This window comes from Rhinolophus ferrumequinum, chromosome X (genome assembly GCF_004115265.2).
Source record: "Rhinolophus ferrumequinum isolate MPI-CBG mRhiFer1 chromosome X, mRhiFer1_v1.p, whole genome shotgun sequence".
Classification (NCBI taxonomy): Eukaryota; Metazoa; Chordata; class Mammalia; order Chiroptera; family Rhinolophidae; genus Rhinolophus; species Rhinolophus ferrumequinum.
In genome coordinates this window covers 92,354,985-92,381,331 of record NC_046284.1, presented here as the reverse complement: position 1 = coordinate 92,381,331, position 26,347 = coordinate 92,354,985, and the positions used below count along the sequence as shown (strand labels likewise).

Genomic DNA, 26,347 nt, shown 5'->3' with positions numbered 1-26,347 from the left:
AAAACACAAATGATGGTACCAGAGACACTCTGGTTACAAACATCCCTTATTTGTGCATTAAAAAACAAGCTGACAAACTGAAAGTCAACCTTAGACAAAGAAAAAGAAACTTTCATTTACTCACAAGCATTTTTTGCAGCTGTTCCACTGTTTGGTTGGCCACACTGATGCCATTGATTTCTCGAATTTCATCACCAACATGAAGTGTACCTAAGAAATTACACAAAATTATAAACATGAAGTGATATATACTTTTATAATAATAAAATCCAAAGGCAGCAATGTAAATAATTTTTAAAAATTAAGCTGAATATAGAAGGCCAATATTTCAGAAACAGATACAAGTTCGGCTTAAGTAGTAAACTGACCAAAACTGATACATCTACTTATGGAAGACACAGTTTTGAAAGATGGCTGTGGAAATCTGCTTATTTTTCTGAGAGAGGAAGTGTGTATAGGGCTTTAAAAGAATAGCTTTTAGATCTAGCCTGTCTGGGTTCAAATCCCAGGTTCAGCACTTACTAGCTTTAAGATCTTGGGTAAGTTTCTGAAAACCCTCCGTGCCTCCGTTTTCACATTTGTAAAATGAAAATGAAAATAGTACCAATCTCATAGGATTGTTGTGAGAATTAAATGAGTTTAATACATATAGAAAGTTCAGAACAGTTTTTGGCACATGGCAAGTACCATTTAAGTATTTCCTGTTATTATTATTATCATTATTATCTACCAAATATGATACAATGGCTATTGCTTTTCAAAGAATTGTGATATGACAATACTTATGTAACAATAAACGTATATTCGACATACTGCAATCTTTTTATAATAATTTGGTAGGCATTTCAGCATCCTGTAATACTTTTAACTGGAAAAAGTGACCGAGAACCAATGCTTAAATAAAATGTTATGTAAAATTTTACCTCCTTATTTATAAATTGTGCACATGTTTATATACTGACCTCATATGAAAAGCTCACAGTATCTTTTAGAGGCATATTCTAAAATGTATATAAATAAAATAAGACACCTGGGATTTGCTTCAAAATAATCCAGGGGGTGGGCAGTTGGGCAAGTACAGATGAAACCAGTGTGGCCATGAATTTACAATTATTCTAGCTGGATTACGGGTACATGGGCGATCACTGCACTTTTCTCTACTTGAACTCACTGCACTGTTCTCTATTTATGTTTGAAAATTAACGTAATACAAAAACCCAAATTTGGAGGCTTCTGCTTCCAATATGGCTGATTGGTCAGTCAAAGAATTTCTCACAACTGTATCTTGCCTAGGACACACCTCTTGAAATGTTACTGGTCTCACAAAAGGAGTGCAAATCCCTAACACTTCCTACTTTCATCCCTCCCCTCCCCTTCATGCAAAGAACCCCATGAGTTAGATCCAGAGCGATGGCAAACTAAGGGTAGAATGAAATAGTGGGAAGGGTGAATGCTATAGCAGCAATGCCTGCTAGCTGGATTCTGAACATTGGGTTAACAGAAAGTTAAGAGAAACTGAGCCTAGGACTCTGTGGGGAGCCAAGACCCAGAACAGTGGCACTCCATGGAAACTGGTAGAACAAGGAACAAACCTTCTCTGGAGGAAAGTGCACCCAGTTTAGGCCCACAGGCCTTCCATTGATTAGAACAAGCAATGAGCTCAAAATCAAAGATCACCAGACATACAATAGGCAAACTACTATGCAAGTCATCAGAAACAGGAAAAACAGATTCGATCCTCAAGGAGGATAGATACTTGAATGGTCAGATAACAGACTATAAAATAGCTATATATTAGATATTAGAAAAAAATAAAGGACCCAATGGCAAAGATGAGCAAGCAACAAGAGATTATCAGGCATGAACAGACAGACTGGAAAATAAAAATAAGAACAAATGTCTAGTACTTCTAGAAAAGAAAAATATAACTGGTGATATAAGTCAATGAATGGATGAGTTAAACAGGAGTTCAGATAGAGAGTTTTAGTGAACTGGAGTATACGACCAAATAAATTATCTAGACTGCCAGTCAGAGAAATAGCAAAATAAGGAAAATAGGAAACAAGAAATAAAGAAAATAGGACAAAGATATTAAGAGATATGGAGGGAATGCCGAACTTACATCTACCTAGAATTCAGAAGGAGAGAATAGAGAGCATGGAGAAGAGGCAATATTTGAAGAAATAATAGCTGCAAATTTTCTTGAACTGATGAAAACATGATTACAGAGATTCTGGAAGAATAATGTGTCCCAAACAGGATAAATAAAAAGAAAACCATGCTGGGAGATAATGAAACTACAGAACATCAAAGACAAGGCTCTTAAAACATCCAGAGAGAAAGGAGAGATCACCTACAAAGCAAGGACAATTGTAGTGACATCAGACTTCTCAATGTCAAACAACGGATGCCAAAAGACAATGGTTACCATCAACCTAAAATTGCACTCTCAGCAAAAGTAATCTTTAATATTGAGGCTGAAGTAAAACATTTACAATAAACACTACCAACAAGAGACTAGCACTAAAGGAACTTCTGAAGATATATTTTAGGAAGAAGGAAAATGTTCCCCAATGGATGGTCTGAGATGTGAGAAGGAAGGGTGAATAAATAAAGTCATAAACATTTCTGTAAATCCAAACAAAAAGGGTCATATATTTTAACAGTAATTTCAAACTTGTGGATTTAAAACAGGACAGACCTAGGAAAGAATAATATATGTCAGGAGTGTGATCAAATTACTGTTTCAAAATCTTTGTATCCTTTGGGAGTGGGATTAAGACACTGTTTCACTTTACTATATGTAAATTTAAATATGCATGAAAAAAATTTTAAGGTAACCACCTAAACAATAGAAATACAGTGTTGAAATTTCTAAACTATTAGTGGGAAAAAAGAAACAAAAAATCAACAAGGAGATCAACTGAAAAATGGAGTGAATATAAATAAAAAAGTACGATGACAGAAATCACAATAAATATTAATGGACTAACCTCGCTCATTAAAATATAGTCATCATCAGGGTGCATTAAAAAATGAAAAACTCAGCTTTGGAAATGTTTGGAAGAGACTCACTAAAGCATACAAGCATAGAATGGTTGGAAATAAAAAGATGAAAGAAGACATACTACCAAAAACTAAAATAAAGCTGGAGTAATGTCATTGATATTAGATAAAATGGGTTTTAAGTAGAAAGTATTATTCAGGATAGAAATATTTACCAGGCACTTCTATGCATCTAATAAAACAGCTTCAAATATATAAAGCCAAAATGGATAAAGATCTATAGGCAGAAACTGAAAAACTCTACTATGATAATGATATATTTCAACAATTATTGATAGATCAAACAGACAAAAAAATTTGTCACGATATAGAAGATTTGAACAAAAAAATTAACCCCAAGCCAATCTTCATATAGAGAACTCTGCATACAATTAAAGAATAAATATTCTTAAGTACACATGGATCATTTACAAAAATGATTAAAGTGTTATGCCACAAAGCAAGTCTCAACAAACCTCAAAGAAATAGTGTCATACAGACCACATTCTCCGACCACAATGCAATTAAGCTAGAAGTAAATCATGAAAAAAATACAGAAAATCCTCTTAAATGTAGTATGTTAAAAACACTTCTAAATAACTTATGGGTCGATGAAAAATATCACAATAGAAATTTAAAAATACTTAGAACTGAATTACAATAAAAATTCTTCATATCAAAACTGGTGGGATACAGATAAAACAGTATTTAGAGGTAGAATTTAGTCGTAAATGCATGTATTAGAAATGAAGAAAAACTGGAATAAATGAATGAGTGTTTAAAAAAACGTTAAATAAAGGGGTGGCCGGTTAGCTCAGTTGGTTAGAGCGTGGTGCTGATGACACCAAGGTTGCCGGTTCGATCCCTGTGTGGGCCACTGTGAGCTGTGCCCTCCTTAAAAAAAAAAAAATAAATAAATAAAACCAACAGAAAGAAAGAAGGAGATAATAAAAATGAGGTCATAAAACAATGAAATAGAAAATAAACATACAATTAACAGAATCCAAAGTTGGCTTCTGAACAAACTTCTGCCAAAGTTGATCAAGAGAAAATAGACAAGGCACAATGGACAAGGCACAAATAAGTGATATTAGGAATGAACGAGGGGACATAATTACAGAGATGACAGAGAATTAAAATATAAGACAACACTATGAAGAAGCTTACTGCAAAAATTTTTAAAAATTTAAGATTTTTAAGGAAAATGTAATTTACCAAAACTCACTCAAGATATAGAAAGCCTGAGTAGCCTTATGAATGTTAAAGAAATTGAGGCAGTTTGTAAAAAAAAAATCTTTTAAAACAGAACAAAACGAAACAACAACAAAACCAAACAAAACACTAGGCTCTGATAGTTTTATAGGCAAGTTCTACCAAACTTTCAAAGTATGAATCATTCCAATATCAAACAAAGTCTTTTAAAGAACTCATGAAGAAAAAAGGCTCTCTAAGTCATTCTATGAACCCAATGTAACTTTGATACTAAAATGAGACAGAGAAACACAAGAAAGGAAAATTAACTACAGGCCAGTCTCAATTATAATTGCAAATACAAAATCCTAAACAAAACATTAGCACATACAATGGAGCAGTACATACAAAAGATAATACATAATGACTAAGTTGGGTTTATGTGAGATACGCAAAGGGGGTTTATCATTAGGAAATCTTTAAAAGTCATTTACCACAATAGATAAAAAGAAAATAACCCCAAATGATTATCTCAGCACATGCACAGACAAAACCTGATAAAATTCAAAACCCTATCAAAATTAAAATGCTCAGCAACTAATAATATAAGGGAACTTCCTCAGCCCTAATAAAAGGTATCTACTAAAAATCGACAGTAAATGTTATTTTTCGTGGAAAAAATTTGGAAAGCTACTTTTTAAAAACAAGACTAAGACAAGACGTCCACTATACCACTTCTATTAGAGATGGCAGGGTCTAGAAAGTGCAGTAATATAAGAGATTAAAGAAATAATGATATTGTGACTTTACTAAATTTACAGCAAATTATGAAAAATAATAAAAAACCATACTGGAATCTAAAACCCAACATCCTCCTGTGTGAGTGCTGTCCACTCCCTAAGCCCATAAAGACTCCCCGAAGGCAGCAGTAACGTCAGACACCATCTGTGTACACAGCAGTCATCTCTAAGAGGACAGGAAGGCACTAAAATGCTTACGGTGCTACTTCTTGCTCTCTGGGGTTAAGGAAAGAGGTATTAAATACAAAAATAACCCGATAGCAAAGAAAGGAAGTCTAATTTTTGGACAGGAGAACCATTTTTGGATCAGACTCTAAATACTACTGCATATAACTCAGCCCTTTCTTTCAAAGAGGAGCCTAACCCTACATGTCCAAATCCTGCCCACCCGAAGCTTAATGAATGTTCCACTTTCTCAAAAAATCATTCTTAGTCTACTTCAGTTCTTAGTGAATTCCCTCCCCAGAATGACTATACTTTACTGTAGCAGGTATTAAGAACTTAATCATAGATTTCATATCTCTTATTTTACCATTGAATTTTTATATTATTTATCAAACTCTAATCTCCTAATTTATAAATAGTATATCTTGTTCCCAAATGGATGAGAGAGAGCAATTCTTGAACTGTCATTTAACTTTTTAAATGTATACCTTATATCCCAGAATAGATGTCTTCCATATATTGTGGGGCTCGATAGGGTACTCTACTTTATCCTCCACGGTCTCTAATAAGTCAGGATCTAAACAGTGATTCAGAGATGCCCCAGCAACAGAACTGTAATACACCCTCCCTCCATTATCTACAGGCTGGAGCATGTGCAGATGAGTAAGAACAAATGGAGGCCAACAGTGATTAGAACCAAAGATAGATCATTTATACGGAACATAAATTTAACAGATCTTTTATGTGGATCATAAAAAACACTTTCTCCACTAGCCCACAGGGAAAAAAAAGTTAAGAAAGGAGAGACAGAATTCTCTGTAAAACTTACCTTGCCTGTGAATCATGCCCCCATGCATAATTCTTGCAACAATACAATGATTTAGCTCATTCATTTTCAAAGTGATTCCCTGTAAAAAGTTAAGTAAAAATAGAATTACTATGAGATGGTACTTGTTTCTATATTTGTGATTTTGCCGTAGATAATTTTAATTACAAAAGTTAGGAAAACAGTAGAGAAAATATGGAAAATGAAGGGGAAAACCATTACCCCACCATGCCATGACAAATTATTTTTGGTATTTTGGTATTGTGATTGCTATAATAATAGTAATCTTTGATTAGATGCCAGATATTGTTGCATGCTAGATGTTATTTTTATTCCTATAAATATTCTTAAGCTTTGTTCTGGGACATAGTTCAGTTACTTAGAAAGTTTGATCCTTTGGGTCTTGCTTTCATGATTCGTTAGGCAAGTCTGGAGCAATTCTCTGTGTAGGGCTAATTATTCCTCATTACTGAGGCAAAACCTTCCTGAGCACTCTCCACAATGCCCCACAAATTGGTTTTTCCAGTTTGACGGGTGGGAACAGGCAATCAGTGTTGGGCACTGTTCTCTCTAATCCTTTTGGGTGGTCTTTCCTTGGCTCCGGGTAGTTTTCTCTCATAAATGTGCTGATCACTATTCAGAATAATACCTGAAGGGGATCCTCTATAGATCTCTGCGGTTCTCTCTCTGTGCAGCCCTCTCTTCTTCAATACTCTTTCCTATGAACTTTAGATGCCTTGGTCTCCCCAGATTTTCAGTTCTGTGTCCTTCATTCAGGGAGTCTGTCTGCTCTGCCTCAGTTCCCCCTCTCTGTGCTGGGGCCTGGAAACTCTCAAGTCCGTAAGGTGGGGCAATCATCGGGCTCATCTTGTTTGCTTCCTGTCTCTTAGGGATCACTGTCCTTTGTTGCTTGATGTTCAATATCTTGAAAACTGTTCTTTCATGTAATTTTGTCTGTTTAAATTTTTTTTTTGGTGGTTTCAAGTGAGAGGGTAAATCTGGCCAGAAACTCCATATATTTAATGCCAGAATACTATTCTATGAAATAGATTGCTTTTGGTTTTCTAACAAGTCATCATTATGAGTATAAGACAAGCTTTCATAAACACATTTTTGCACTAGACCTGGTTGATTCTAAGAATCACATGGGGGCATTTTAAATAATACTGACTTTTAAACTCACTCTTTGGATTTAGATTCAAGAAGTCTGGAATGGAGCCCAGACATTTACATTTTTAATAAGTGCTCTTGGTGAAAACTGGTCTTGAATTTGAGATGATTAAGGATAAGGGGACTCTGTCTTATCTTCTTCATTGGAGAATAACACTCTGTTAGAAAGCTTCAGGAAAATATTTGAGATTTGATCATCTAGACTCTGTCTGAATTTGTACAATTCTACAAAATATAACCTTGCACGGTTCCTATTTTGTAGTTCTTAGCAGTGGCAGGCAAGACTTGTTTCATTTCCAACTTATACACTCAATCAACATGTATGGTTACCAAAAGAGATGTTCCTGGAAAAATGTAAATTAATGTGTAATTTCATAAGAGAAATGATAGTACGATGGGGGTTCCACCCTTGAAACTAATAAATCAGTGTATTCATTCAGCCAACATTACTGTGAACCTTTATGTGGCAAATATTCTGCTAGGCACAAGTGCATGAGACAGACAGGGTCGCTCATGGCTAGGGTAAGTTCACCGCAAACCAACTGGAGTTAACAATCACCATTCTGTCTGCCCCAGATATTTCTCTGCAGAGAGGAATTGACTCATGCTCTCTCTGTCTCCAAATTCCCAAATTCTAGGGCAAGGATTGGCCCAGTTTGGGTTGGATGCCTACTCCTGAACCATCCTCAGCTTGGGGTAAACTCCTGGCCTCTCCTTGTTTACATAAGCCTTTCCCCGATTGTCTAAGCTAGTTCAAGTTTGGTCTTTATCACTTTCAACTAAGAAAGTTCCAATCAATAGAGAAATGATTACAAGAGCGATGTTACAAATGGGAAAACAAGGGTGTAATGGGAGCATATCATCCTTGGGGGGTGGACCTAGCATAGTTGGACACATCGTAGAAGTTCCAAAAAGCAAAAAGAGAACATATGTGTATATCTTGCATAGTAACGTAATGCTTTTAATAAGACAGCAAAGCAAGCAAATGAAGGTGTAGTAAATGTAACAGAGAACTACAGTATTGAAGGTATATATTTTCCATAAAATAATTCCCATTTTTATGGCACCCAGTCGATAGAAGAAATACACACCTTCACTAGGATCATAGAAGACAGAAGAGAGAAAGGCTTCTTTAAGGAGACTTTAGGGGAGATTCAAGGCCATTTGATACTTTCTGAAAAAACTAACTCAGGGATGTAGTTTTACGCATTCCCTCAGTATATGTTTCAGTCTTCACACAAAAGGCCAAGCAACTGTCATTGGACTGCTTTAGAACATGACGATCACAAGACACTTCTGGGCCGCCTTCCTGTGGTCAGTTTCACTTTCCTGTCTGCTTTGCTTGGCTGATCACCCCTTCTTCCTGCCTCTGACACAGACTTCTCTCCTCTATAGTTCTGTCATGACTGTTCTTGTTAAACACACAGTGCTAAACTGCTTATTTGCTTGTTTGATGTAGGCAGCCCTGTGGAAAGTGAGCTCCAGGAAGGACCCATGTCTTATCTGCCACTATGTCACTGACATCTAATATAGGTATCTACACACAGTAGGCACTTAACAAACATTTGCTAAATGAGTGAATGAATATATAAAAATGAATGAATATTAGACTTTCAGAGCTGGGCGGGATCTTGGGGATTTTTTAATCAAGTATGCTTTTGGCAATACCTGCTAAGCAAAATATGAGCAAACTGAGGCCCACTGACATGAAGTGATTTGCCCAAGGAACCCCAAAGCTGCTACTGTCCGTGCTCTTATGCCAAAGGTTTGCGTGGAGAGCACCAGAAGGGGTGAGGTGATTTGCATGTCCCCTGCCTGCTGCAAATGCTGGGATAATAAAGTATAACTGGCAAAGAACAGTAAATGAGAATTATAACCTGAAATGTCTACAATTGAGGGCTCTCTAGAAATCGCAGTCATAGAATCACTGCTCTGTAACTCTTCCTTTAATGTGGAGAGCAACTGGGCAACTTCATTAAGTAGGTCTTTGTTTCTCTATATCCCAATATCCCCTTCCTGTGCTCTGAGGAAAAGATACAAATGCATTAAATTTGAATTTCCCCCCCCCTAAAGATATGATTCCTCCCCCAAACTTGGAAATTTCTCAATATTCCCTGTCTCAGTAGGTAGCATCACTGTCTATCCAGTTGTGAAAACCTAGAGTCTAGGGTCATCCTTGATACTTGCTTCTCCCTCATCTGCACGGTCAATCCATTATCAAGGTCTCTTGATTTTACTCTTTTGTTAAATCCATTCACTTCTTTCCATTTGCTATCCATCCCTCTAGTTCACACTTCCATCATCTCTCCCCTATATAACTGGTCTTCCATATCCACTCTTGTTCCCCTCTAACCCATTCTCTAGAGTCATTATTTCTCAAATAAAAATCTGATCTTATCTCTCTGCTTAAAACTCTTTAATAGCTTCCTGATGATTTTAAGATAAAAAACAGACTCCTTAACATGTCTTTCAACATTTGTGTGGTCCCGTTCCTGCCACTCACCTTGTTTTCTACAGTTCAACTGTGGTGCCTTCCTTTCATTTTGAAACTATGTTAAGAGGCTTTTTACTACCAACTTTCTACACATGCTACTTAGTTTGCCTGGATGGTGTCCACTCCACCCTACCTACCCGGCACCCTGCTATTGTTCAGTTAACATCAAGGAGCCTTTCTTTGATCTTCTCAACCTATGTTAATTCTATGAGAATGAGCTGGGGTCAGCATCAATTCTATTCCAATCCTATTCCTAAGCACTGAGAAAATTAATTCATAGATGTGAATGGAAGGAATTTTATTTTAGCAATGTTACTCAACTCTTTGAATGCCTTTCGAAGTAGTCTTCCTCTAATTTTGTTGAAGGCAAAAGATCTGGAAACCACGGGACTTATAGAAGGATGTTTTTTACAGTGTCATTGGACATGCACTTTTTCAACACCAATACCAACATTTCAAATTGTCCCTTTCTTTGCTGCCCCAGAGGTTTTCACACTCTGGAGTAAAGTACCAGGTATATCTCTCTCTCTCTGTCTCTTTGTAAAGTTGAATAGCAATTGTGAAAGGAAAGGTGGGAAGGAGAACCAATATGCCTCAGACATGATGTCAGCACAACAATTATGGGTGGTGGTAGTGGTGGTGGTGGTGAAATGAGGATCTGGGAACTGATTTCTTTGAAACTATCCATGCCCTCCTCCCCTGCCCACTTCCTAGTAGTACAGGTTGAAGTTAGCTGCTCTAACTCATGCTGGGATTTTATGAGAGTATAGAAAACATTTTCTTTTCCCACTCACCATTGGTTCATCCGTGTTCTTTTGGAACTGGACCAACCGAACTCTGGTCACATTCTCCATGTCCATGTCTCCGTTGGCGCTTTCTGGAGAATCACCATTTAAATAGGGAGAAGTGGGAGGAGGTGTGACCCTCAATGCTTCATCGCTGTAAACTTCATGTGCCACTACATCGTGAGTCTGAAGTAAGGCCTGGTATTTTATGAAGGAAGTGAAATATCAATAATAGTACTATTCTAGCAGAAATCTATTATATAAACATATATAAAATTATTCTTTACCTCTCAAAGTTATCTCTCGTCTACAGAGAACTCAAAACACATTACACCTAGATACAACCGTATCCTGATTTCTTTGTGACAAATAATCATGATAGATGGATTCAAAAATTGAATGAACAAATGAATGAATGAGAAAATCAATGAATGGGTGTATTTGTTGATTACCTGGGTTAGAGGTGTTATCTGACGCTATGAGAAAGTACCAACTAACTTGTTCAAATAAAGGCTGACATAATGCAATTTCAAATAATTTAGGAGAAAGAATCATCTGTAAATAGAGGTGGCAAATTTGTGCTGGGCCTTATAATGGAAACAAATTAAAAAAGAATCAGTGCAATAATTTGTGCATTGAGCAAATATCTTTCATTGGTGGCATTAACAATAACTCTTTATATAATCCGAAGCATGAAGAGAATTTATAACATATGACTTAGTAAAAGAAATAAAAATAAAACACAAGTGCACCTGAAAAAAATGTAATTTTCCAAAATATATACGATATGGAGCTCAAAATCTAAAACTATCTAATGTTTATGTTCATTTCTATTTTTTGGAGCACTTGACTAAATGAAAAATAAGTTGACTTTTATTATTATGACTTCTTTTTGCAAAGCCTGTTAACAAAGAAAAAGTGATTTATTTGTATTGATATCTGCATATGCCATCTCAGTGAAACTGGATAACAAATATCCCTTGTTTCCCTAAAAAAGGATATTCTTCCACTTACTGTACTTTTGGTGCTATCACAAAAAGTTTTTAATAGGCACGAATATTTGAACATTTGAACTTCAAAGAGAATTTTATTGATGAATATCAGTATGTTTGGAGCTTTACACAGATTATATTTTCTTGTGTGCTAACTATAAATTCAGTTTAATCTGTGATCTATGTGGTGATGAAATATCTGGAGATAATGAAATGCAATTAAAACTGCTTTAAAAGTATAATTAGCATCTCAAATTAAGTTATTTAATTAGAAGGCTTCTTATCAAAATTATGACTTGGCTATTTTAATTGTAAAGGCATGCATATGAGCCAAAAATAAAGTAACAACGCAGTGAAATCATAAAGAAGATGGTGTCGATTTGTCATCAATACAGCGTATACTTGGAGCAGTATATGCATTTGGGTTTCTAACAAAATGGCAGGTATTTCCAGGATCTCAGAGAGCTGGTCTAAACTGGCGTCTTGGTGAGGGGCCCCGAGGGGCACTAAGCAATGCAGCTTGAGAGCAGGGCTCTACAATGGCCCTGGGGTCCTTGGTTTCCTGACCGTTGCCTGACTACACCCTGCACTGGTACCCCAAGTCCAATGTGGAGGTTGTGCTGTGTGGGTAAATCCTTCTTTTTCTGGTTTAATTGTGACCACTTAAGAAACTAAGATTTAGGGTAAAAAGCAAGAATCAATAATAGACAAACCGAAAAACTTCATCTGCTAAAGATATGTCAATTGTATGAACTAATAGCGTGTCTTCCATAATTATTGAATTTAAAAAATCATGCTTCGTATGACTGGAGGATATATAGCCAGGTAAACAGAGAACCAAGCTTTCATCAGGTTACAATGTCAGTTAATGGGTTGGAGAAAGTGTTTATGTTGTTTTTTGCAAATGATTTCTATTCATCCTTTTAAATATGTAAGCAAACACTTGTGTCTAATGTATCACTTATAAGTAAGAATAAACCCACAATCACAAAATAATACCTCAATTGAATTTTAAAAGAAAAATGCTCAACTTATGTCACCAAATAAGGTCATACTTGATATTAACCACAATTTGCCATTGTAAAAGATGGTTACCACAAAATAAAATTTAACCTAAAGCTCCAATGCATATGTGAACAGAAAAAAAAAAAAGGGTCATTTACAAGTGGTTTAAAAAGCCATTAAAAACGAGTATGCCCACTAAAAAATAGGAAAATCAAAGTTTGAATATTTTTCTTCAAATATGTTATGAGGTATGATTGAGCAATTGTTACTAAGCTGAAATACCTGTTATTATAAACTACATAAGAATCATGTAATAAGAAAGAAACACTTTGTACTGTAGTAAGGATATGGACAAGACAACTAACAACTTCAGATGAGAGTGAAAAAAATCTGACTACTTTAAAATGAGTAAGAAAAATATGAATTTTAGGTTCACAAAGTGGTTCCGCTGGCTTTTTAATTACAAATCATAAAATTTACCACTTAATGAAGTTTTCATGACAACCTAAGGTGATTTTAACCATCTTGTTTTTGGGGAAAGTAGGATACAAATTTACTTTTAAAATCTTCTGTTCCAATCTGATTTCTTAAAGAAAAAAAATAACTATTCTATTAATATTTATCTTTATCCTTAATGTTTTATTATTTTACAATTGCAATAAGCAAAGGATTTGTTCTTTTTAAAAAATCAATCTTTCAAATGGAATAACTAAAAAAGGCATTAGTGTGATAACATTTTTTACCATGACCTTTAGAATATTGACTCTAAAAAGTCATTTAAATCTACTTATTTACTCTTCCTTTAATTACTGTAAATATTTACAATTATCTGTATTTTTAAGTGTCAGGTAATTCAATGTTAAACCCTCATGTTTTAATGATCAGGAAGTAAAGAAAAAGCCAGATCATTGAACAAGTAAGTGTGAAATTATAAATAAACTAAGAACAACTCCCAAACCTTGGTATAATAAAAACATCTTATAAGCATTAAAATATTTCCCTTTAGCTATTAATATTTCTTTAAAAATACCACGATTTTGAAACCATGATTTTAAAATGCTTATAAGATCTGAAGTCCCAGCATTTAAAAGTTTATTTATCATAGTATATATAGCTCAGAATTATATTTCCCACATAGGACATGATCTAAACATATGCTTATTTGGGAATGACCAATGAGCTCAAGTTAAATTTACAGCAAAATGGATCCTCATTACAAGTCAACCCACTTTTAAGAGCATGGGCTTTGGAGCCAGCAAGATCTAGGTTCTGAATCTCAAGGAGGCTACTTCCTATATGGGTGACCTCAAGCAAGCCTCTTTACCTTTCTAGGGCACAGTTTCCTCTCTGAACTGTAAAAGGGGTTAGTCACACCACCTCACATCCCTACCATCAGCAAGCCCTGTTGCATTCAACCATCTCTACTGTAGGATCTCAATCTGCCCATTTCCCACCACCCCCATTCTTCTCCAAGCCTTTACCACCTCTCACAACAGTCTCTTAATTGGTCTCCTCCTTTTAACTCTCATCCCCCCTACAGTCCATTCTCTACACACCAGCCCTAGCAATCTCTAAAGCACAGATCTGATAATATTTCCTGCTTATAATCACTCAGTGCCATCCCACTGCAATCGGGAGAAAATCCAGATTCCTTACAATGGCCTGGAAGGCCCTACATGGTGGGGCCTCTGCTAACCTCTCCTAGCTTTTCTTGTACCACTTGCTCCCTTGTTTACTATATCCCAGGTAGAACAGCCTTACCTTGGACCTACAAAGGTCCTTCCTGCCTCTGGACTGGGCCTTTGCAGTTGCTCTTCCCCAGGCTTGGACCGTCAGAAGGTTGATTCTTTCATATAACAAATCTCAACTCACTTCTCACAGCGGTTTCTCCCTATCTAAAGTAGCGCCCACTTTACTGTCATCTCTGCCCCATTATCCTTTCTTTTCTTCATAGTTTCTTCATAATTTCATAGTTCATATGAAATTATCTTGTTAGTTTACCTGCTCACTGTCTGTCTCTAGCTCACCTCTCCACCCCACCCCACCTCCATTAGAATGGAAGTTCCATGAGGGCAGGGACCTTGTTTGTCCTATTCACCACTCTCCTCAGTGCCCAGCACAGTGTCTGGCACATAGTAGGCATTTACATATTTGACGAATGAATGAAAATGTCTTTTAAGCATCTAGCTAGGTATTCAGAAATTATAAGAATTATTATTTCTGAAAATGTTTACCAAGAGCAATGCACATATTAACTTCTGACTTCAGAAAAGCAAAATAAATCAAGGCTTCAAAGGTAGGTAAGTTGTCAGACATAGGGCTATCAGAGAATTAATTATTTTGAAAAATTTCTTAACCTTAAAAATGGCTCTTATTTGGGTATATGGTAATTTCTTTATTTTGTTGATAGCAAATCTGAAAGATCTACTGGTTTCAAACGGTCGTATGCCATTCTCTGACTTGAGCTAAGGTTACTTAGCAATTTATAGATAGACTTGTCTGTCCAAAACGTACGGATTTCTATCTATGGAAAACACACTGCACAGAACAGTTGAGGCGACGCTAACCTATCTGCTAACGGGCACGTTCCTACCCTAGTCAGTGTTTTACTGAGAACATACCATGGACCCTACACATGATCGGACACCATGGAGTAACTAATAATGTTCATCAGTTGACATTTATTAGGCATCTAGCACATGTCAGGTACTGCGCTAAGCACGGTAGATGTACCATCTACTTAATTCTTATTCCAACTCCATGAGGTTGGCTCAGAGAGAGTCAGAGTTCACAGAACTGGAGGTGGCAAGGTGGAGTTCAATCCCAGGTCCACCTGAATCTAGCTTTAACCACTTTTACACTATATAAGACATGATGGCTAAAGGGGAATTAGTTATAATCTAGGGAAACGTGTGAAACAACACATATGAAATAATCAGGGAACACAATAATATTAAGTAGGGGTAATTAACTCCTGACATTTGTGATTTCTCAAACTTGAGGATAGTACTAAGGCATAGTGTGTCTTCATTTTCCTTGTCTATGAAACAGATAATAACAATTAAATGAGATAATAAATTTAATGAGAATATGCAAGCTGAAGTGAGACGTGCCCATTCACTGGGGAAGGGGTCTGCGCCAGCAGGCTGGCATGTATTAGAATGTGACACAGGTGAATACAAACAGGTTTAGACTGAACCTGGCTTCCTGTAACTGGAGAGTGCAGCTATCACGTGGAATCAAGTCAAATATTCTCAAGGATTATACTTGAATTCAGCCTTTCATGTTTAGGTGGGAGAGTTAGGGTAAATACAGTAATTGCTTCTTTCTAGGTGGTCACTTTGAGGAAAAATTCTATTTCAATGATTGGGTAAAAGTTTTAAGAACATTGTATCATAAAGTATCATGTACGTCAAAACTCATAGTAACTGATATGATACACCTATTATACTGCTACTGTTATTTTAAAAATATCACCTCAATAGTAGTAATAACATAGATTTAAGTCAGATTTTCTCCCAATGGGCAGTCACCTGGATTTTCCACCCTCCATATATATTCCACATATACTGATGTGGCTAATGTTTTAAAAATGTTATATTCAACATGAATTTCCATCTGTAATTGTGTCTTCGAACTGCAGTTAAGTAGACAACTATGGACCTTCTTCTATAGAAAGGTATCTTATCTATTTTGAGTTCTGCTTAACCATTTAGTTTTATAATAATCTGCCAAATACAGGTGCTATCCTTATTTTCCATACAGTAGAAATGAATGAAGAAAAACAGGAGTTTTGCATTGTCAGGAGATATAACTCTTCCAATATATCACCTAGGTTCAGAGAATTCTTTGTTAGTGAAAACTGTCTCTAATTTGAGCTCCTGTGGTTTAAGTAACATAAAACAGTTCCAGTGACTTAGGGACTGTCTTATCAGGAAGCAAATCTCTTGTCTGATGATAATTCAGTCTTTGAAGAGCCACCTCAAAAATAGCGTATTTACAACTGTGACACAAAGTAAACAAACGAATCTTAATGTATTTGGTATTAGTTGGTCCTGTAATCTTAACAGTCTGATATTATACATATAAAAATGCATTTGATGAGGATGGCTGTTTTATGAAGAATATCACAAGCTTTTTTAAAGGTTAAGGGGAATAAGAAGTACAAACTTCCAGTTATAAAATAAATAAGCCACGGGGATGTAATATATAGCACAGAGAATAACTTTGCACGGTGACAGATGGTTACTAGACTTATTGTGGTGATCACATTGCAAGATATATAAATATTGAATCACTATGTTGTACACCTGAAACTAATATAATATTGTATGCCAACTATACTTTAATAAAAATTAAAAAAAATATTATAAACTTCTTCTGAAAGTAAGGTTTTAGTTCGATGGAAGTTTAATTGTTACTTACCATGAAATGAGGTTGTGTTAAAATACGCTTTAGTTCCTTCGCATCATTATTCTCAGGGTAGCATGAGATTTCTTCCAATACCTGAAACATAAAAAATAAGCAAGATATATAAAAGTGAAAACAGGATATAAGATTTAAAAAATATAGAGTTCTTTTAAATTAAAAACTATGAATGAATTTTTAATGGCAGGCAAAACAATTATTTTGGAAAAACTCATCATTTTATTCAAAGGTTATTAATATATGAGAGAACTGTATTGATAGCAACAAAAATAAAACAAATTGCTGTAATAGTCTCTGCCTATATTATCCAACTATAACCCAAAGGGTTATTGAAAAACACAAAACAAAACAAGTCCACAGCACATATTTATTACAGGTGTAAGTAACTTTAATTCAGTTAATGGAAAAATATCTCCGCAAACCTTTCTTCCAAACTCACCACCAAAATGAATCTAATAAAACTTAATAACAGCTTTCTTTTATATTAACAAAACTGTCAATTCTTTTTAGAATGATTAAAATAACATAGGTCAAATAAAAACAATTTAAAGAAGAAAAACACTTAGATAATTTTCCTTGCAGCCTGGCAGAATCAACGTTATCTTCCATACTGATCTCCTCACATAGAAAGAACCACACCTCTGCTAATGGTTCCTAGGATTAATTGTCAGGGAATCCAAGAGAATAATTTAAAAAACCAAAAACCCAAACTTTTCTCTTTCTACTCAAATTTTCTTCACTAATTATAGGTGTTAACATTTTCTCTGTACAGGTGAAATGGTTGTTTTCAAGGGAAATTGTTCTTCAAAAGTTATTCCTCTACACCAGGATGGACTTTACCCATTTAAAATTTGGTTACGTGATATTGGCCCTGGGGAAAGCCTTTGTTCTCTTTCAGAGTAAACACACTGTTAAGGGATTCTTAACAGCAGGTGGTTGGACTCACAGAGTGGTTGGTTATACACATTTCACTCAGTCCCAAAAGTGGATCCAATCAAGGATTGCTTCAGCAGGACTGGATGTCAGGGGCACAAAAGTCATCCATCCAGTAGGAACCTCTTACTTCAAGTTGGAGACTCTTAATACTGGGGCAGGAAGGGATATTATGAAGTCACTTAGCCTAAGGCTTAGATTTCAGCAGCATACTTATTGTGCTATCTAACCATCTCCTCAAGGAAGAATGAACGGAACAGACAGAAACTACAGGGTTTCTTTCTTATCTAAATGCATCTTTACCAAGTGACTGGTTATGCTGGTAATTCATATGGTTTAATGATGATAAGCCAATTTTTGGTGTCTTTTATAAAAGCTTTGAGTTTTTCTACCAGTGAAATGAAAGGATGAAACCATATACTCTCTCTGGTCCCCTACTACTTTCACAGTCTATGATTTTAAACACTGACGTGTGGTCTCCTAAGCTAGAACTGCTCCAGGCTGGTGTCCTGACCACATGGGCAGGCCTAGCAGACCCCACATCCCTGGTCTTGTTTCTCAGTGAATATACGATATTTTCCAGTATGGGTCTTGTGGTCTTGTGTTTCTTTTTTTTTTTAATTTATTTTTATTTATTATTTTTTAAAATTTATTGGGGTGACAATTGTTAGTAAAATTACATAGATTTCAGGTGTACAATTCTGTGTTACATCATCTATAAATCCCATTGTGTGTTCACCATCCGGAGTCAGTTCTCCTACTATCACCATATATGGGTCTTGTATTTAAAATCTGATAGGGAGGGAATTCTGTCTTTCATATTCTTTTACTTAGTAATCTCACTTTATAAGAAACATTTTTTCTCAAAGGGAAATATTTGCAAAAAGACTTTTATAGCATCAAAAAGTGAAAAAAAACCCTAAGTGTCTAACAATGGAGGAATTGCTAATTCATTACAATTTAGTAATAGCAAAGAAAAATTATGCTGTCATTAGAATTTATACATACAAAGACCAAGCAGACACATGGAAAAATGCTCATTATATAATGTTAGATAAACGAAAGATACATTTTGACTGAAACTAGATGAAAATTTATATGCAAATGGTAGTGACTGGAAAAGGATACGCAAATGAAAATTACTGTGTTAGGGTGATGGGATTATAAATGAATTTTTATTTTCCAAACTTTTTTCAATGTCATGTGTCTATATTAAAAAAATTTTAAAACGTCTATGACAGATGTACACTGACAATTTATAAAAATGACTTATCTATGAACTTAGTTGATATAGATATTTAACTTTCAAACATTACCACCTTAAAAAAGCAACTCAAATTTTCAGAGCATGCCTATTTCCACCAAGTGCAGTAAAATAATTTTTTTTTAAAAAAAAGAGAAGCAAAATTGATATGTTAACGTATTCAAGTTTACACAGCAGAACCAGAATCAGAAATCTAGACAATGCTGCTGCTGAGAATTTTTTCTTTTCTCTATGCAAATACTCAGTGATCAACTTAGAAATATTAAATCTGAGTATAATGGTCCAACTGTGACTCTAAGGAAACTGCCTCTTCCTGTGCAGGATAAATGTTTTCAATAAAGGTAGCAAATGTGATGTCCTGATACATTTACAAAATATATCACTTACCTCTTTGGCTCTCTGTACTGCATCACTCGGAGGATTCCTGATTTGTGGTGAAGACTTTGTGTTAATTTTGTCATACAGCTAAAAGCAAAGGAGAAAATCCAATCAACATTTATCAGTCTTTGCTAAAATCCAGAGCTTCATATTTATTATTTCACCAAACAATATTTTCATCTTAAGATGGCTGACGATCTCAGTGGGATCTTCTTGTTAATCATCTCTTATTCGTTCAAGGAAACTTGTCAGGATACGAGCTGTATGCATATCTTTCTTTAAAATCATATTTAAATAGATGGTCCAAAATTCTGTCAATGTGGCAATTTCCTTATTTTAAATTCATCAATATTTCAGTAATCACAGCATTTTTTTCCTCTGATATAAGCAACATTTAATAAGATGAATACAGAGTAAAATTAAAGAACTCTTTCTGGCCAAGATGCCTAAAAGAATTTTCACGGAAATCTAAATCTTGGGAAAGGGCAAACCCAACTCCTTCTAGGAAGGAATGTTCTCGCAAAAGGTTGGTGCCTATTTTACTAGGGCTGGTCATTAACAGTATCAGTGCTGGCATTCTCCACAGGAAATCATGGACATAAACTTTTTTCCTTTTGTATTTGAAGTTCAGAGTATGAGAAGACTGTGAAGGAATAAAAATCTATTTTAAAAACCCCACACATCTAAATGATCCAAAATTTAACTTTCTGAAGACAATTAATTCATTAGAGAAAAATCTCTATAGTGTAGAAAATGCAATTAAAATATTACTTTCTACCTTAGATGAAATGTCTCATTCAACAATCTGCTTTGAAAAGTGACAAGTTAAAAATGATCTTGGCTAGTCTGCCACTTCTATTTCCTAACTTCTCTAAAACAGGTGGGGATTTTAGGGGGGTTGGTTTTGGTTTTGTCTTTTTTTACCTCCCCTACTATGCGCAACCATGCTAGTTGAGAGGTCAAATATTGACTAAGCATTCTTCAGAATACAGTTAGATTTGTTGATACTCATGCAAGACAAAGGTTTACGACTTGTAGATATTTAGGCTACACCATACATAAAAATGCCTAACGACAAACAAATAAATGCCTAATGACAAATAAATAAATTTATTTTAAAAAATGCCTAATGAAAACAATGTGAGGATAGAGTAGTGACTATTTTTAAATGATGGCATTAAGAAAGCACTACTAAAACAGAAACCTGTATGGTGTAAGTAGGTTAGTAAAACGCTGGTCTATTTAAAATATTATATTAACATTTAGAGAGCTAGTGATGTGTGGTGTTCCACCAAAGTTTGCCCAAATCTCTGTACAATACACGTGAGAAGTCTCCATCCTCTGACTGGTTTTTGTTTCTAAAGATTGTAAATTTTGGATTTTGGAACTAGGGAATATATTTTCCCATAGAAACAATGTTATACACAGTGTTAGGTTCCTAGATTAGTCTATAGAGATGAAAGCAATACTGTACATATACAGCAAAAAACAGAAGACCCCCTCCCCAAGTAAAGAACCATAAGTTACATAAAAAACATTTAAAATACACAACATGTAAAAAATACAGTCATCACCTGACATGTCCTAATATTGATAATTAAACAAAATTAAAAACACTACATGAATAATAAAAATATTTTTAAAACTTTCGAATGCTACTCTGAAAAAAAAGCAAATTTAACTCAAGGCTTTACATACTGACGGCACTATCACTTTATAATACCTCATTTGATCACAAAAAATATTGCCTTTTTTTTTCACCAAGGGCTATTACTAGCATTACTTTCAAAAACTTCAACTATGATTAGGATTAGTTCCTATTTACACATTTAATAAATGCACATTTGTTTTTACTCACAAAGCAACAAAAATTCCACAGCTCCCAGAATTGCTCTCTCTCTGTCAGGAGACTTTTTATTTTTGGCTTGGTCTTACTATGCCAAATACGGTTCCCTAGGTCTTATGTCAGTGTGGTTTCTTGAAGACTCATAGCATAATCAGCTGGAATGGTGATTAAACATACATTCCTTGGCCTCACTTCAGACTTAGTGAATCAAAATTTGAAAAGGGGGTCCAGAAATCTGTGCTTTAATAAACTCTTTAGGTATTTGTAAATCTTTATGCCCAGTGTTCAGTTCTGAGAGTAAGAGTAGCAGTACTAATAACAATGACAACTGCTTTCATTGAGCACTTATTAGATGCTAGGTGCTATTTAAAGTTCTTAACCTATATTCTTCATTTAACCTCAAACAACCCCTACTTCCCATCTTTACAGATGAGAGAACCGAGGCATAGAGCAGTAAAGTGAGAACCACCATTCTGGCCTTAGAACGTCACAGGTTGCAGATGCTTTCAAGGCCCTGCTCCGTGGAAAGTGCTCAGACCAAGTTTTCCTCTGCTCCTGTGGTCTGGCCTGATCCAGTTCATCACACACTCACCCAAAGTTCAACTGACCTAGTGGTGGGATGAGGGTGAGGTGGGATGCTTAATATCAAAGGCAGATACAGTAAGAAGCAATTAAAAAAAAGGGCCTTCTGCCTGAATTGGGGGCACTGGGCTCTGCCCCTCCAGCTCCGAGAAAGAGCACAGGACTGCAGCTCTTAGGGCAGGCACTGGATGAAATGGGTGGTGTCCATGTGGCTAAGAATAGATGGTGAATCTCCACTGCCTGCTCATTAACCAAAAAGGGAAATAAGAACCAAGGCAGGAAGGGGCAGGGAAGGGGCTCAGGCTACTATCAGTGGGAAGGAGGGACCCCTTGCTGATCCATCCATCCATGCATCCATGCATTGAATATTTGTTGAGGTTCTACTATACACTAGGCATTCGGGTTCTATTTACTAGGGTTATGAAGATGAAAAGGATGAGAATTCTTGTCCTCAAAGAACTCACAAATTCCAAAGACATGTATAACCAAAGGCCCAGAAACATATGGCAGCTTGGTCCCTTTGGGGACCGGAGAGTAGTTTGGGCTCCAGCACTATCAACTGGAGAGGATCTCAGTGAGCAGCACCAAGTTATGTGTATGTATGACATGCCAACCTTCATTTTCCCCCTCAATTTCTATGACTGTATTTTTGCCTTAGGGACTAAAAATATTTTAAGGATACCCGTAACACAAAGTGTTTGAGAAACGTGGCGAAACAGGTAAATAAAAAGTCATCAACGGATGGAAATTTGAACGCAATGTAACTTAAAAGTTTTTAAAACAGGAGTCAGAAATATGCAGCTTTCAACTTCTCATTCCTATAGGTCATCTTCATATTGTATGTTGCCTATGAGGTGAAATTCAGGGTTCGAAGTACAAATCCAGGTGGAGTTTTGTTAAGGTCTGGGGGCAAGTGATAGGTGGTTGGATTTTGAGAACAAACGAAAGCTTCAGCTTCTCTTTCTTAACACACTTTACCTCCTCCCTGAGTCCATTATGTATAAAGAGTATACAGAATAATGTGATTTGGGACTTTGTCTGTTTTGGACTTCCAGAGGCAAGGCCAGTAGGAAGTAAGTGGCACCAAGTTGGCTAGGAAACTGCCAGATCATCCCTCTAGGGCTTGCTGAAAGGTGGCCAAAATGGTCCTTCCACACTCATCCCAGCACCCCATTCTGCCTACAGAAGCTGAAGCCTGGAATCTGTAGGAATCACAGGATGAGGAGAGCATGTATTTGATTTTCCCTTTCCCTTCCTGATGGGGAAGAAAGGCGAGGGAGTTGCCCCCTTCCTCATGCAAGTGAAGGATAGTGGATGCTCCAAAAGAATCATGCATGGAAACTGGAGGTGCCAGCAAGGAGAGCTCACTATCTCATTCTTTGGAGGGATGCTTGCTGAGTTGCAGCAACTTACAAGGCCTGTCTTGGGGCACCAGGAAGGAGCCCGGTGTGACAGAGTGCTTGGGGGCAGCTTGATATGTGGTGTTTGGGGTTCCAAGTGAAAAGGGATTGTGGCCTCTTTCTTGGCTGGAGGCCACCTGGGGCAGCCCTTGATGGCAGGGTGAGGGCAGCCCACACTGGTGTTGTATACTGGGGCAAGAATGTGTGTGTTTCCCACTGAATCAAGTTGCTGTCTCAGAAAGTAATCTGGCTGGAGCCTTCTTGATGGAACCTGCCCAAGAAAGCTGTCTGCACAGAGCAAGTGGACCCAGAAGTTAAGTAGCTGTGCGGTAACAGCTGGGGGCAGAAGCAACCCAGGACAGAGCCAACATCTGGATGCCTGCCACACCGAGGGCATTAACAGACAAGGGGGGCAATGGCTGCGTGAGGGACAAGATTATAGAACATGCTGTTTAAGAGCTTCTTTCTTTTTTCCACAAACAGACTCTTGAATTCTTTGATATTCTGTAACAGTACTTAAGCATGGGACTGAGTACACGGTAGATGTTTAATACATGTTTCTTTAAAAAACAAATGAGTATTTGAGCTGGTGCATAGGAACTATAAATAGACATACTTTTTAAAAAATTCAGAGTAACATAAAAATAAACAGTGGGAATACTTATTTCTTAGCCTGTTTCTTTAGGAGCCAAATAACATTTATCTTCAGTCCTGCTTGCGTAGTTAAAAAATTTCCTGCAAAATTAAGAAATTGTATTTTGACCACATTTACTTTTTTTGTTTTTTTTTTGTATGTTTCAAGTATGGCTTACTTCACAAGTTTTCAAGGTAGAAGGGATCTTAGATATTAACATGATTCCAATCCTCCATTTTAAGAAGGAGGAAGCTGAGGTCCAGTGAGGCAAAGTGACAAGCTCAGGGTCCTGCAGCCAGAGCAGCAGTGACTAGATCGTGGCCGCCTGGTGAGCTGTGCTTTCTTTCATACCAGATTAGAATTCAGTAATACACCAAGTCTCATGTCAGGGAGATATCTTAGCAAATACTGGGGGAAAGAACTGTAGAAAATGCCATTTATAGGCTGTAGGAAAAAAATACACTAAATATGACTTGAAGGATATCTACCAATCAACTATAAGCTTTGCCCTGTTAAATAATGTTAGAATCCTAATCCTTTTCGGGCCAGATGGTAAATATTTCAGGCTTTGAAGACCATTTGAACTCTGTCACAACCACTCAATCCTGCTGTGTATGAGAAGACAGCCATTAACAACTCATAAATGAATAGGCATGGCTGGGTTACAATAAAACTTTACTTACAAGAACAGGTGGCTGGCTGGATTTGGCCTGAGAGCTGCATCTGGCTGCTCTAGAAGCTTAAATTCAAGGTTGATTGAAATGACAAAATATATTTCCTTTGCTATTTGCTTTCCTGAAATTTGAAGATATCACGTGTATTTGTAAAGCTGAGGTATGGAGGGTGAGGCAGAGGGAGGGAGGGAAGAATATTAATAAATTTTCCACAGAGAGAAAACAAGAATGAATTGATTATTGTTTGTTTTCTCTTTCTAATGAAATTATATTTACCCAGCCTCAGCACTTTTTATTTAAAGAAAAAGGCAAAATGAGGAAATATGAACAGCTGCAAGGGGAACAGACTGTTTCACACTGTCTCCCTCACAGGCAGGCCTGCTATCGGCCAGTCTCTGGCACTGGGTCAGGTATGACCACACACAGCTACAGACACGCTTTATCTTTCTGTCAAGGAGTACGAGCACAGTTCCATTAGGAGGGCACATTCTGTATTTGAGAAGGGGTGTTTTAAACAAAGCAGAATAAAGTGAGTGGTAACGTTAAATTCAACTCTCCTGAGATTGTACTTTCAAACATAAAGACGATGAAATCAGTTTATATGTCACTTTTTATTTACATTCAAAACACTAAGTCGTTTCATGTGTTACCATACTTCATTATATCTCACTGTCTTCTCTGATTTCTAGTCCTCAAATAGAAACCTTTGTTTTGCTCATAGTTTATACCCAGCTTTTAGCAAGATCAACATTTAAAATGGGACGGCTGGCAGAGAACCTGTAAAATTACTATCACTGGGTTATGTGTCCCACTAGGTTTTTAGTATAGAGAAAACCAAATCCAAGGACCAAAAGGTATATTTGTTGACAAAGATTGTAACTTTTGTAACTAGACTGCAGACATGGGCTAAATAATGAATGGATTTGTAGAGTTGCAGGGAACACTGAAGACACTGAAGAAGCTCCTTGCTGGAGAAGAACTGAAGTGTTCAAGAGTTAAATATTTAGTTACAAAGTATGTAATGAAATGTGCCTGTGACCCTAGCAAAACAGATAATAACACAGATCACAAGTTTACACCGCACAACAATAATGGAATTGAAATAACTTGTACTGGAAATTGAGACTATCTTATTAAGACTTTACATTTTTTTGGAAGAACCTGTGTGATTAGGAACAAAGTTCCAATGTCACATCTTTTCAGTGAACCCAGCAGATCAGTCATTGATATCCAACAGAATTAAAAAAAATACATTTGAAATCCAGCAAAATGTTAGGGAAAGAAGATTTAATACTAAAATATAAGGAACTGATATCCAATTACTGCACTGGAGCTGATTTTCAGAAATTAGAGATCGGAGAAATCTTCTGAGATCTAAAATCTATTTTTCTCCTGCTCAAGTTTATATATAAACTTGCTGTCTCTTGGTTAAAAATATGAAAACGCCCTTTTAAATATCTTTGGCATCATTAAACATGACACAGTCCAAACTAGGAAAAGAGCAGTATATTTAACAGCGGCCTAAAGATTGCATGATGAGAAATGTAAGTGTGAAAGAGACACACTACAAAATTTAAAATGGCATTTTCAAAAATTTAAGGAGCTATAATTAAACTTTGGGAAGAACTGACATAACCTGCCCATCTTACAAATCTATGAACAATTATGCATCATTGGGATATTATGATTTACAAAAAATTAAAATCACCTAGGACATTTTTTCTTTTTTATGAGA

The 26,347-nt window shown here is 36.1% G+C and overlaps 1 protein-coding gene across 14 annotated transcripts in view; it reads right to left on the bottom strand.

Moving 5' to 3' along the window:
- CASK (calcium/calmodulin dependent serine protein kinase) overlaps positions 1–26,347 on the bottom strand; it is a 392,568-nt gene that overhangs the window by 39,599 nt on the left and 326,622 nt on the right. For all 14 annotated transcript variants that reach the window (XM_033104288.1, XM_033104205.1, XM_033104214.1 and 11 more), the window contains 5 exons: positions 19,486–19,563; positions 16,899–16,979; positions 10,486–10,674; positions 6,031–6,109; positions 125–210 (listed from right to left, as the gene is read on the bottom strand). In XM_033104288.1, the coding sequence (XP_032960179.1) occupies positions 125–210; positions 6,031–6,109; positions 10,486–10,674; positions 16,899–16,979; positions 19,486–19,563 (513 nt within the window). The remainder of the gene's footprint in view (positions 1–124; positions 211–6,030; positions 6,110–10,485; positions 10,675–16,898; positions 16,980–19,485; positions 19,564–26,347) is intronic.